Source organism: Grammomys surdaster, unplaced genomic scaffold, assembly GCF_004785775.1.
Source record: "Grammomys surdaster isolate TR1022 unplaced genomic scaffold, NIH_TR_1.0 332338, whole genome shotgun sequence".
Classification (NCBI taxonomy): Eukaryota; Metazoa; Chordata; class Mammalia; order Rodentia; family Muridae; genus Grammomys; species Grammomys surdaster.
The window spans coordinates 1-14,169 of NW_021627595.1; the positions used below are offsets into that span (position 1 = coordinate 1).

The following is a 14,169-nucleotide window of genomic DNA, read 5'->3' on the forward strand; positions in this document are numbered from 1 at the left end:
TCCTTCCTTCCTTCCTTCCTTCCTTCCTTCCTTCCTTCCTTCCTTCCTTCCTCCCATCTCTTGGACTTAAAATCATCTTAACTACAGAAAAAGAAAACCTATAAGTGTGACTGAACATACGTACACAAATGTTTCCAGGGTGGTTCCTTAGTCTTTGGTTAACAGTGATCTTTGCTCTCTCTGTTTCTTAGTGTTTTATATATTTTAGTTAAACTTTGCAAGGTAAAATATAAGCTATTCAGCTGTGGAAAACAAATGAGTCTGTGAGACTTGGTCAACACACCTGACGTCCCCTATCAAAGGATGCTTAGCCTTCTGTTCGTTCAGTAACTCTATGAGATAATCCCCCACTCTGACAGCATTTCCTTGAAGGTTTTCCTTTTCAATTACATTCAGCACAGCCAAGCCAACTGCACAAGACACTGGATTTCCTCCATACTACAGACAAAGACGGGAAAGCAACAACAGAATTAGTGGTATTGCTTCATTTATGAGGAATTTGGCACTCAGCGTATGTCTGAAAAACAAAAACATACTTTAAGCCTTCAGCAGTCCCCACCAAGGTATACATTGTCAAAGACACACATGGTTAACATATATGCAAAACTATAATTTTAACTGAACTTTTTTGTAATATAAATCCTTTAGACTTAGAAGACAGATGATTTTATTTATTAGGATTCAGTGAAAATTCACTCCTGGTTGTATTCTTCAGGTTGTATAACTGGTATGAGGGATTATAAGAAACTTATTGATTCATCCAAACAGTAACAAAGTATTATATTGTAAATTAAAGATCCAGAAGTGTGGTTCAGTAAGGGAAATTAGAGCTTTCTGTCCTTACAGAGCTGACTGAAAATAGCTAAGCAATAGTTTCTCTGAAAAAAAAAAAACAACCTTCTTTTGCTTTTGTCGGTAACAGCCCTGCTGCTGTGCACACTATGGTGACTCTTCTAAGCCTAACACTTATTACTTTGGGGGATAAAGCCAAAGAAATAAAACTTTCCAAAGATCAACATTTAGTGTCTGCTATGAGAGTTCACTAATATTCATGGTACCAAATCCTCTAAATGCTTTAAAATTGTTTGGGAAGTTTCAATACGATTTAAAACAAATAAGATCACATTGTCTGTTAATGAAATAAGCACTAAAGATTAGTAGAATAGCTGTCTATTATTAGAAAACCTAGCAAGACTATTTTGGGAAGAAGGAAAGCAGAAGGAAAAAACACAAAGAGAATTAAGTCTGGTTTAACCGAAGTTTGACAAGAATATTAGAGTGGTTTACTGCTAATACTTTTCTTTCCTATGTTGGAAAAAAGTCTGAGAACATGCATTATTTTCCCCTTAGAATTAAAACTGTGAACCAAAATTTACCGTATTGAAATATTCCATGCCTGCACTGCTGAAAGCTTCTGCAATTTCTTTGGTTGTCACCACACAAGATATCGGGTGACCGTTGCCCATAGGTTTCCCCATGGTGACGATGTCTGGAACGAAATCTTCACCATACATCTGGAAGCTCCAGAAATGTCTCCCAACTCTGCCAAAGCCTACTTGAACTTCGTCAGCAATGAACACAGCCCCTGCTTTGTGAACGTGTCTGAAAAGTAACAATGTACATTGATGCCCCCAGACCACTGAGTGTCCCCAGAACTACCCGAAAAGACTAGTGAAGTCAGAAAAATGTTAACCTGAAGCATCTGTCTGTGTTAAAAATATTCTAGGACTCAAAACCTTGTAGAGATGTTACAGGGTAGTCACATTGTTTCTAGATGAGATCTACCCCATATGCTGCTTAGAGTACACTGCATTGCAACGTTTCACTTGGGAAGAAAGCTGGGCAAGTAGATCTTACTAAGGTTAATTGATCTTCACATATTTACTAATTGGCAAGGTGTAGGGATGAGCCAATGAGACAGGATGCCCATCAGGAGTTGGAGCATAGTTCTAGAGGTTGGACCATGTTAAATTCTTTATTCTTTTGTATCTCTGGAAAGACCAGGGGGTATCCTAGAGTCCTGAAGTAGCAAGTAGTCAGGAGCAGATTTTTACCAGCTAGCCTGGAAGAATGGACCTTAATGTGCCCTCAGTTTGACCAAGGATGCCCAAGTCAAGTACATACTCAGCCACTTTCTGGAAGTAGCCTGCTGGAGGAATAATTTGTCCACCACAACTCTGCATGGATTCAGCAATAAAGGCAGCAATCTATACAAGAAAAGATGGGGTCAAAAATCTATACACAATAGGCTCCCCTCATACCCCTAAAAGAGGAGAACATCCTACACAGCAGGTAGGATCTTTAAAATCTTTTTATTTTAAAGATTTATTTTTATTTAATATGTTTGGGTGTTTTGCCTGCACATACGTCTGTGCGCCAGTATATGCAGTATTCAGGGAGGCAGAAGAGGGCATTGGGTCCTCTGCAACTGGACTTACATATAGTTCTTAGCAGTCATGTAGGTGCTGGGAACTAAACCTTGAGAGAATCTGTGCTCTTAACAGCTAAGCCATATCTCCAGCATAAAGAGCATGCTATTTTAAAGAAGATTTAAAAGGACACATCTTTATTTTTAATTTCATGAGTGTGCATGTCTGCCTCTGTATGTTTGTATGCATATGTGCTGGTGTTCAAGGAGGCCAGAGAGCATGAATCCCCTGGAGCTGGAGTTATAAGTGGTTGGGAGCCAGCAGCCATTGGTGCTGGAAACCAAACTCTTGTCCCCTGAAAGAGCAGTATTATATTCTTGACTGCTGAGCCATCTTTCCAGCCCTTAGGGTTTAAAATGGCTAGAAATACACCCATGGTAAGTGCTAAATAGACTATCAATTATAAATAAAAGCTATGTGTGACAGAAGAACACCCGTCTAAATGATGTCCTAGGACACCAGTAAAGCCACCAAAGGAGATGGAGATCACGAGAGGGCAATATTTTTTTGTCAAGTTGTGTCTGAGTCAAACTAATATATGGATGTCTGTGGTATGAACCTTTGGAAACTGATCTAGGTTCAAAAGGCATAACCTTGGTGCCCATTCCCAAGTTAGTCAAACCGAACTGCTTGAGGCCAGAGTCAACACCAAGGATGTGGATGGGCAGCCTGTGGCTACACATGAGGGGCTGCATTGCTGTTACAGTAAGCTTCCCTCAGAAGCCAGGCATCTCAACAGTAACTACAGGGGAAGCATGTTACAGGCTATGGGAGGGGGTGCTCAAAAGAGCAGATGCTGATGGAAGAAGGGAAAGCTCAAGAAAGGCACGAGAAAAGAGATCTAGAGACTCAAGCCTGCATCCAGACTCCTTCCTAGCAGCATTAACCTGGGTCAAGTTCTTTACCTCATAGTTATTTAGGGTTTTAGCTATAAAATTGGGCTGCTGGACCCCAGAGATTTCTGTTCTAACCATCCATGACTGTGTAAGCACAGCTGACATTTAAAAGCACATGCCCTGTATTTACTTTGTCATAGCTTTCAGCATTGGTAACTTGGTTGTATCAACCCCCAAAATGTTAATTATTAAAAAAAAACCCACTTGGACCCTCTGTTAGCAGCAGGGTTCCTATGATCTTGTTAGGTTAAACATATTTTCTGAAAACATTATTTACCATCTGAAACTCTGAAGCTCTTTTGGCAGGTAGAGCTTCAGGTTCACCTGCCCAGAGATGTTACAGAGGGCATGGAAGCAAAACCGGGGTGGGGTTGGGTGTGGAGGTAGGGCTGTGGGTGGGAGAGACACCCCAGAAAGAAGAATGGTGCTTCTGTCATGAAGATAAAAAATATCGCAATTCACTGGAAAAGGCAAATTGTTTTAAACAAAGTATTCGTATTGTCATGTCTGTGCCGTAAGCTAGTTTGAAGGCCAAGTGCTGTCAAGTTACATTTAATCTGCACCTAGGTAACCCCATGATGAATGAGGAGTGAACACAAATCTGAGGACAGTAGGGTGAAGACTGAAAACATCAACCCCTTTCCTGTTCTCAAGGACTCTGGTGCCATCCTGGAAGCCCAGGCCTAGGTGGAAAGGCTGTGCTTCTGCCCTGGCTGAGTGAGAAGCCGAGCCTCAGTTCTGTGATTCCTGGAGGCCCACTAGCTCCTGGCAGCACCACGCTCCCCTAAGGATCTTAGAGCTTGGACAAGTCCTGACACTGGAGCCTCTCTTCGCCTCCCCCTTGATCCTCAAAGTTGGAAGAATCCGACCCTCCGGACCAGACCCTGTATAGTACCCTAGAGTTCAGCATTAAGCTGTCAGCACTGGAGAAGTGTAGTAATTATATTTCTATGATAAATAAAAGTTTGCTATGACAAAGAACTTTCGAAACAAAAACCAAGTGAAAATGTAACCAGCCAAGAACAGAGGCATTTTAGATTTAATCCTTTTTCTTCTCTGTAGAGAACTCCAGCTGTTGTAACCATCTCCATAAAAGACTTTTAAAAAGTGTTTCCCATGATGCCAACCTTTCTTCCGCTGCTCTGAGCCTCTTCAATGATTTTCTTCACCTCATCTGCATATGCAGTGGATGGGTCTTCGTGGTCCTCTCTGTATTTCCCTCTGTAAGTATCTGGAGCTGGTGCCTAAAATATCAGATAATACAGATTCTTGTTATTCACATCTTGACCAAACATAAAGACCAAAGGACCATCTAGTTCCCCACCAGTGTATGTTGGAGGGTGGTCCTGAGGACCCAAACACCCCCAGTGTCTTTATCTTTCTGTTCATCTCTGAATGCTGTGAAGAACTGACCTCTGAATTGTGAACTGGAACTTAGAAATGCCAGCCCTTGTAAATCAAAGCTTTATCCATATTCACATAGGAAGCAAATTCAGACAGGCAAGTGCAATTACATTATATAAAACTAACACAAAGTGGAGACTGAAACTAATGACTATATGGAAAAGAAATTCACACTGTTGATTATATCATAAACAATGATCACTTAGGAAGCTCAAAGTTCTTAGTGCTTAAAGTCTTGCAACAAAGCAGTGCAGATGCTTACTGACCCTCAGTTAACACAGTGATATGAAATGAGTTTCACCGTTTCGACAAATTGGCTGGCCTCTCTGTTTGATGCAATGTACCTTTTTCACAATTTGCATTGTTTCCGTAACTATGCTTTACGTAAATTGTATTTATAACAGCCAGACAAGCTCATCTAGCTCTGAGTGTTGGCCTCATACTAGTGATTGGAAGAGTGGCTGAAGACGAGTGGACACAAGAGCTGACGACAGCTGTTAAAAGTCTGATCTACCAGTTCTACCACTGAACTCTCCTCCCTTGATTCTCACTCTGAGCCACATGCAGCCAGTCTGTGGCCCCCTGAAGTTTAGCACTTCCCACGACTGCTCTCAATCTTAGTTTCTTTCCCATGGTTCCACTCTGCATGGAAAGGTTGAGGTGGATGGGAATAGATGGTTTTCTAGCCCCATTATCCTGACTGTGGGACTCAGGGATATTTACCACATGTACAGATTCCCTCTTGACATCTTTGCCCTTCTGAAACTTATACGGACTGATCTCAATTAATGACGACAGGTGACCATGGTAAGCACTGAAATGAAAAAGAAAAGTCACACAAAGAGTTCCAGGAAAGGCTTTTTTGTAGTATGGGAACATAGTGTTGCCTATCACTCAGCGTCAGTCATCTGGGGAAAGTTCAATACCAGTGCCACATTTAACTGCAAAACTAGGTCTAGTCTTCATGACAGTACTGGCATTTGATTTGTCTATTGTCCCCCATACATATAAGGATGTACTTGGAAAGTCTGGTATACTTCCTCATGGGCGATTGTTTTTATTACAGTAGGAAAAACAGCAATTGTTTTTATTACAGTAGGAAAAACAAACATCACTTCTTTGAATTATATTGCTAAATTAGATTCTCTAAATGTGGATATTTTATACCTTCATGTAATCTTGTGCGCTGAGTTTTCTATATTGTCTAATTAATTAATTAATTAATTTACTGGATCCAGGGCATCAGACTCAGGCTATCAGGCTTGGCAAGTATCTGCTGAGTCATCTTACTAGCCAAAGTTTTTAAAAATAGACCTCACAGACTGTTCTGTCTGGCCTCAAGTGATTCTTCTGGGCCTCAGCTGGGACTATGGGCATGTGTCACCCTGCCTGGTTAGTAAGTCTGAAACACAATTTTCTAGACAGACATGGGTTTCTGATTGGAGTGCTATCTAGAGGATGCTTGGTTGGAGACATTAGGGAAATACTGAGCGATTACGGAAGAAAAACTCAGACTGAGAGATGACTGAGTAGTAGCAAAATTCCTCTCTTTCACTTAACATACAAATGGTGAAGATATTCCTCTTTCTGTTTCTTGCCCAGAAGTGTAATCAGCAGATGTAGAGAGAAAAGTCTAAAAGAGCCATTCACAGATGACTCCAAATAGACCTTCTCTGGCCTAGGTTGTACAGTAAACCACAAATCAGCAACAGAAGGATGAGAATCCCAACTGAAAAAATGATAAAGAATATGAAAAGCGTGCTCCCAAGAGATGATGAAAGCATAAAATTTATGTGAGAAGATTCTCAAATCAACATTGCCAATTGAACAATACAAATCAAGACGTGTTATACCAAATAGATTAACAGCAATTAGGAAAAAGCAGAAAGCTGGTTAGCATTGAGTTTGGTTAGGCTAGGGAGAGCAGGCCTTTTCTGTGTGTCTGGTGTCACAATCACACTGGAGACAAATATGACAAAATTTAATTAAATTAGCAGCACCTCGCTGCCCAGCTGTCTTATTTGTGGAATTTATCCCCGAGGCATTCTCAGAATGTCCTATGGAAGAGCATGTAGAAGGATCTCTGCTTGTGCAAGAGTGATGTAATCAGTGCCCATTGCTGTGGGGAAGGGATGCTGTACAGTGAGAACAATATTGTAATCCAAAATGGCAGCAATTCCCTACTCAGAGCTATGGGCACTTGAACATCTGTAGTCTGATCTGACAATGTCCAAGCAGACACTGGACTTCTGATACTCAGTGAGTTAAAAAGGAATGCAAGATATGTCAACATACCTCATGTTGACTATTGAAATGACAACACACCCACAAGCTACCCCAAACTACTAGAACATTTAAAATCCCATATGTGTCTCACATTATGTTTCTATTGGTCAGAAGTGAATTAGAGGAATGGGACAAATGTCAAGAATTCTATGTGGGATGAAATATGAAAACAAAGAGATCTACAGTAACGTTGGCAAAGCAAGAGGCACATAAGATACCGCACATTTTACATGATACAAAAAGTAAAACGATGTGAAAGTCAGCACAGGGTTAGTTGGAAGGAAGAGAAGGATTAGCAGAAGTGGGAGGGAGAGTGGAACAGCGGTAAGTATGATCAGAAAATATTATGAATATGTATGAAAATGTCATAGTAAAATAAATTGTCATATACAATTAATATATACAAATAAAACATTTCAAATAGCATAAAATAAATACAATAAATATATTATTAAATTGGCCATAGGGCTATAAAATATATAGTAAATACATTATTATAGGTGTCCATAAGTGATAGAGAATGAGAATTTAAAAAAACAAATGCCTCAACCCAAGTGTGTTTACCTCCTAATATTTCATATCAAAGATGATTTTCAGGGAGAATAAATTAAGGGCCACTAAATGAGGGGATTAATTCCGGATTACTTGGGTAGATCCAATACGGTCAGAAATGTCTTATAAGTGAAACAGGAGACAGGAGCGTGATGATCAAAGATAGGGGTGTGAGGAGAGCAGCAAAGGCTTGGTGAGGTAATGGCTGACTGAAAATAATGCCTGGCACTGTCGGTCATGAGATGCAGACATATAACCCGGAAGAGCCAAGAGTTCCCCACAGATAACCCTGATTTTAGCTCAGTGAGTTATTTTAGCTTTCTGATGAAATCTATGGCAATAGTTTTGTATTGATTTGAACCCATAAGCGTACTGTAACAAATGAAGCAGCAACAGAAAATGAGAAATCGCGTTAAGGGGGGTCTATAGGAGGGCACAAAGTAAGGTCACGTTTTTAGTTTCACTATCTGGGTTTATGGGGTGAGGGAGTAAACCAGATAATTTAAAAAGCATTAGTAAATATCGATGTCATGTTTTTCATTTAAAATCAATAAATTCAAGTTTGGGAAGTAAGAGTCAATGTGACCATTAGTAGTTGTGATCAAATGAAAAAGAACTAAAGTTTTAAATTTGCTATAAATTGATATGTTTAATATTGAGTACAGTAGATAATCATGATATTGAAGCAAATGTTTGGATTTTAAAGAAATTAATTATGTTTTTATTTTGGAAACATTTGAGTTACAGAGAGGTAGCACTAGGTGCAATGTGTAGTTAGTTACCAAGTAAAATGTCAGTCCAGATTCTCATCAGTTCTATAAGGCTGCTGTCATCAAGACACTCAGGAAAGTTGCCCCATTTTCAGTCTGCTTAGAAAGAGTGAATTAGCCTAGAAAGAGAGGATTCAAGCTAGACTCAACACCTTATTGTGTAATTTCAAAACACTGTTCCAGGTATCCACCCTCCTCCATAAGTGCCTGTGGTCTTAGTACAGATGAGTTTGGTATAGATTAGTACACTTCTGGCTCTGATGGCGCTTCTTCCTTAGAAGCCTGCCTAGGACTTACTGGTCAAGAGTGATCACATCCTGGTGGCCTCGGAACTGCCGTGCCAGGCGTAAGGCTAAGTCGTTGGCTTCAGATCTATTGAGATAACACAGAGAGGGGACAAAGTGATAACCTATTTTTTTTTTAATGGCTCAGTGTTAGTTACAGAAATTGTAAGCTGTCATTTATTCAGAAATAATGTCATAATGTGGAATGGAAGCCTTCTTTCCCACTCCATCCTGCTCGGCTAAGTTCTCCCTGTAACTTTGTAACACACGTGTCACAGCCATAAAAGAATAAGATACATAGAAGAAATCCAAAGAATGGCAGCTATGCTTCTCACTTGGCCCAGCTGCACCAGGGATGACTAGCTCTCAGCACACTAAGAATCTCATCGTAAGCCCTATCTCAGGAGGGATGGACCACCCTCCAGCCTGGAGGCCAAACCATAGTGCATTGAGTCAGTGCTTCATTAGTTTCCTTATCTGTAAGATTGAGATCATATGTTTTTCTAGTTCAGAGAGTCTAAATAAACTCTCCTTAAGTGGAGAAAGGAAACAGTCACTCAAAGGATGCTCATGGCAGTGTGTTTGCTTCTACTGATTCTTATGAAAACACTGCAAGGGAATATTGCCACCTCCTATCCTAAGAGCGAGGCAACAGCCTCCGAGAGGTCAAATAAAGCAGAACGCCATTTCTTATCAATCAGAGGACTAGCCAGGATTTAGACAAGATATCTGTATGACTTTGACACTATTATTTTTTACAATAGGCATGCAGCATCACATACGTTCTCTAAAGGACAAGGCTGCTTGGAATTCATCCCTCTCTGGTAGTATAGGATTCTCTAGAAATAAAAGTTAGATATTATATTCCACTTATACAAGGCAAGAATGATTTGTAACAACACAGGGGACCCTTAAATACCTCTTCAGTTCATTACAAAACAAAATAATAATGCTCTTGTTACAAGATACTGATTGGAAAAGAGAGATGCAGGAAATCATAACAAGACATTATAGCTTTATAGATATCAAATCCAAAACCATGTATCACTTTAAAAATAGGAAAGCTGCCTACAGCTTCCCCCAAACAGAACATTACACTTTCAGCTTCACACGTTCTTGGGCATGCATTTGCAAATCACACCTTCGATATCTGCATAGTTGTCCACAGAATGGAGACATCGCCATTTGTGCTTACAGAATTTAAAGGTTGGAATGTATCTTCACTTGGATTTTCTTGTGTTTGCATTGGAAAAATATGCCCAGGTTTTTGTAAAACAGCAAGTCAGTCAAAAATCTTATGAAATTACAGCTTCTTTAGTGGGGTCATTTATTTGCTGAAATCTGCATTTAATGACTACGTGGGCTCCCTGTTTTCATGACACATTTTACATTGTGACAAGATGATGTCACTGGATCCCATTAGGTTCAGAGTAATGAATGAAAGTAAAAGATTCAGAAAGGTCCACTTCTAACGAAGGTCATTTAGTGAGTGGCAAGAACTTCCTTACATCTTTCTAGATGTATCCAACAGAAAAGGTGCGCCAATGAAGGGGGCCGTGGGAATGCCAGAAACTAGACACGTACCCTGAGTTGGTGAAGTAGCAAACCGAGAGCTTCTGAGGCAGGGTGGCTGTAAGGCGCTTGGCAAACTCAATGATGTTGTCATGGAGGAATCGAGAATTTGTATTTAGTAATTCCATCTGTTTTGCGGCGGCTTTAACCACTTCTGGGTGACAGTGCCCCACTAAAATGTAGGAGTTAAAGGTATAAGTTACAAGTCTAACGACTTTGGAGAAGAGGGAAATTCTGAAGGGAAAGAGGATTTGGGCTCCTTGCTCCCCTTGTTTTACTGAAGCCTTTCCCTTTTAGGGTGACTCAGTAGAGGAAAAGGACGTTTGTCACGAAATTTCCAAGATGAACCAGGTTCCGCAATAATTTCCTTCAATGCGCTGTGCACAGGATGCTTACCGTGTGCTACGTTGTTGATGCAGTCTAAGTACCGTTCGCCTTTCTCATCAAACATGTACTGCCCCCGGGCTCGCATTATTTTGATGGGATCCGCTGCAAAGAAAATCTTGCACGAGGGCCTAGAAATAGGCAAAGGAAATACTTTTAGTACGCAGTATTTTTCCTTCTCAGTGGAGGTCAACTGTGGAAAATTACAGTTACATAAGGAAAGAGGAAAACATAGGCCATGTGACCACATTATTTTTTCATTTTATATTAGCTTGGAATCCTTCATTCTAATCCACCGTGGGTGTCACTGGTCACAATTTCTATGCTAGAGTCTCATGAATCAGCTTACTTAAGGCTCATTTTTTCGGGCTGGAGAGATGGCTCAGTGGTTAAGAGCACGGACTGCTCTTCCAGAGGTCCTGAGTTCAAATCCCAGCAACCACATGGTAGCTCACAACCATCCATAAGGAGATTGGATGCCCTCTTCTGGTGTGTCCGAAGACAGCTACAGTGAACTCATAATAAAATAAATAAATAAATTAAAAAAAAAGACTCATTTTTTCCTTTGGGAAATTTTATTCTACTGGAATAAAAATGGCCACCCCCTGCCCCTGATAGAGGCTTTCTGTTATGTCAGAAGCTGCTATATACCTTAATAAATGCTATCTCATGTAATACCTATAACCAGTTCCTCCTTCTCTCTCTTTCCAAATTACTTTATAAGAAAATTAATAGGTAACTATAAACAACTTAGAGTTGTGTTCCAAAGGGGATTTTCATGTATTTTGAGTATCTCTTGCCCTGTATCAAATAAATGGCTTCCCACCTTAAATATTTAAATTAATTTGTTTTGGAATGCTGCTGTGAGCAAAATGAGTTCCTGTTATTTTTAACATTTTGGCATAAAAATTAGGAACCTACAAATATTACTGAAGTTTCTAATCTTGGCTCAATGGACTTTTAACACCTAAAACTAAAACTACATGATTTTTTTTTTCGGTTTATTAAGACTGGGTTTTTATGTAGCCCTGGCTGTCCTAGAACTTGCTCTGTAGACCAGGCTGTCCTCAAATTCACAGAGATCTGCCTACCTCTGCTCCAAATACTGGGATTAAAGGATTAAAGGATTAAAGGCATGCACCATAACTGCTTGGCTAAAATTATGTTTTTATTTTGGTGTGTTTGCCTATGTAAAGAACTCTGTATACATTCTAGAACAGTGTTCTCAACCTGAGGGTCGCAACAAAATTGCAGTTATGAAGTAGCCATAAAATAATTTTATAATTGGGGATCACTACAACATAAAGAACCATATTAAAAGGTTTGGCCTTAGGAAATTTGAGAACCACTGCTCTAGGGGTTTGTGGAGATTTTGTAATATTTATTGATTAAGGTGATATGCAACTATTGAGAAAATTTTTTGATTATTGGGAGTAGTGGGCAACCTCGAATTTTAAAGTGGCACATGGCTGTGGTATAGGTTGATGGAGTTTTATGTGTAGAATTGAGGACTGAACTCCACGACTCGTTAGACAAGCAGTCCGCCAGAGAGGTATAACTATACCCACTTCCTAGCTTATGTAGTGTTTTCTTTTAAAGTATCAGCTAAAATTAAAAAAAGAATATATATGAGAACATCTTGTTGGCTGAACCACAACAGTTAGTTTGTAGCTACAAGAGCCACCCGAAGAGCCTTGAGTCTGACTGACAGGCTGCAGAGCTACCCTTGCCTTTTAAGCTTACCTCCGTGTGGCCATCAGACTGTATGGAAAATTCTAGCTTAGTCCATCCAACAGTCCATGGTACATTCTTTCACAAACTTTGCCATTTTCCCCTCAGAAATCATGTTTCTGAAGGAATCTAGTTAGGAAAGGAGGCAATCAGTGAATGAAGGAGGAATTAGGATCATTGTGAAAGAGGTCTTGGTTTTTTTTTTTTTTTAAATCAACTTTCAAGAGCCTTTCTGCTGGAAATGAGGAACTTCAGTACTGGAACCTGATTAGCCTTTCTCCTGGAGTTCACTGCTTCTTCCCCTATTGCCTCTGTCTGAATATCCTTTTGCTTCACCAGGTACACACACACACACACACACACACACACACACACACACACACACACGATGGATCGGGTCTGTCTATTCCTTGGCAGCCCAAGTATACACACACACTGTAGACAGCGCTTCTATGGGTTGGGGCATCTTTCCTATGATGTTTGTTTTGTCTTTTAAAAACCCAGACACAAAATGTTAACTCACTCATTCTCATTTGCTCCTAGGATGTCATTAATATGATTTGGCAGGCGTGACACAGATAACATGATACCTAACCAGGAGTAGAGTTCAGGTCACTCTTTTATACACACTGTTATACTACTAAAGCATAAACACAGAGAAAACAAACTCCAGGAGAACGCAAATCATGAGGACACAGCTTGGGAGACCGGAAGCTGTGAAGCGCTCCCTGAAAGCCCTGTTTTTTTATATAGGTGATTTAAGTTTTTCCATTAGCTACCGAAACCCTCTGTCGCCTCACCAAACATACAGGGAAAAAGTTCACTTAAAATAAAAGTTGTCAGAATGAGTTCGTTTTAGGAGAAATCAATCAAATGATTTCTAGGTTCGGCTGGTTCTGATGGGCATAGAGGCAAGCTCTCCATCTTGCTCCCAGTGCTTATTTCTCTTGGCTGGATACCCTCTTCCAGGACACTGAGAGCCATCTCCTCCAGCCACCTGCTGCTCTGGCTCCCGGGAGGGAGCTGGAGCTGCAGAAGCCCTGTTGGCTACAGGCAGCGGCTTCCAGACCCGCGTGTGTGGTGCTTCCTCTCTCCCACCCAGCTCCAGCTGTTTGCCCTCCGCCCCTTTCTGCCAGCAACTTGCACTTACCCGATGTGCTTCTCCCGCAGCGCCAGGGTGTCCTGCTTGCTATAGAGTTCGCACATGATGGTTGCACCCTTCAAGTCAATGAGTGTTCTTCCCTCTGTAGCCTGGGACGGCACAAAGGAATTTTTCCCCACCTGATGCCTCCTGCCCTGGGTATCGGAGGTCACTGGTGGCATTAACCACCTAGGGTCATTCCCTTTTTAAGTGTAGCCTGACTTTGCCCTTCGCCAAGTCCCTCCCTCCTGCTCCCCTCCTCCACCTGGTGCCTGCTTAGCAAGTCAGCAGCCAGGCCACCTCCGCCCCCAGTCTGACTGGCTCTTGTCCCTTCTGCAGATGTCCTCTGCCCCCCCCATCTTATTGCATTTAACTTGCCTTTCTTAACTTTGCCTGGGTTCTGCCTTGCTTCCCCTCCCTGTAAATTCCTTCCTTCCCACTTTCTCCTTTCTTTTCACTGCGTTTCTATACCATCTTGTAAATCAAAACCTGCCATTTACTGCATACAAGCAAAAAGCCATATACACCCACGTCACAGGACAGAGATTCAACCTGTGTGTGTCTCAGATGGGGAGTGGTAGATCTGGTATTCCAAACATCTACTCTTAACAGTCCTAGGTAGACACCTCTAATCTCTAAAGCAAGCCAAGAGAAAAATAAGGCAGGCTATTTCTTGTTTCCCAGTTAGCAAACATGGAACTCCTGTGTGTGTGTGTGTGT

The 14,169-nt window shown here is 40.9% G+C and overlaps 1 protein-coding gene across 1 annotated transcript; it reads right to left on the reverse strand.

Annotated features, from left to right (window-relative positions):
* Positions 1-47: 47 nt before the first annotated feature.
* Positions 48-13,621, reverse strand: LOC114616513 (ethanolamine-phosphate phospho-lyase-like). Its single transcript, XM_028761957.1, has 9 exons — positions 13,459-13,621; positions 10,590-10,708; positions 10,206-10,365; positions 8,635-8,709; positions 5,453-5,543; positions 4,453-4,569; positions 2,125-2,207; positions 1,377-1,602; positions 48-438 (listed from the first exon to the last, which is right to left on the reverse strand). The coding sequence occupies exons 1-9, from the start codon at positions 13,512-13,514 to the stop codon at positions 235-237; spliced, it is 1,131 nt and encodes a 376-aa protein (XP_028617790.1). The 5' UTR covers positions 13,515-13,621; the 3' UTR covers positions 48-234.
* Between the last annotated feature and the right edge of the window lie 548 nt (positions 13,622-14,169).

Bases quoted from the DNA above. Each gene is read 5' to 3' on its own strand.
- LOC114616513 (XM_028761957.1), bottom strand. From the start codon at position 13,514: ATGTGCGAACTCTATAGCAAGCAGGACACCCTGGCGCTGCGGGAGAAG. The intron at 5,544-8,634 runs GTAAGTCCTAGG...TTTTCATTTCAG, and splicing joins GATGTGATCACTCTTGACCA to TGCTTACCATGGTCACCTGT. The intron at 2,208-4,452 runs GTTGGCATCATG...TTTCTTGTATAG, and splicing joins CTCAGAGCAGCGGAAGAAAG to ATTGCTGCCTTTATTGCTGA.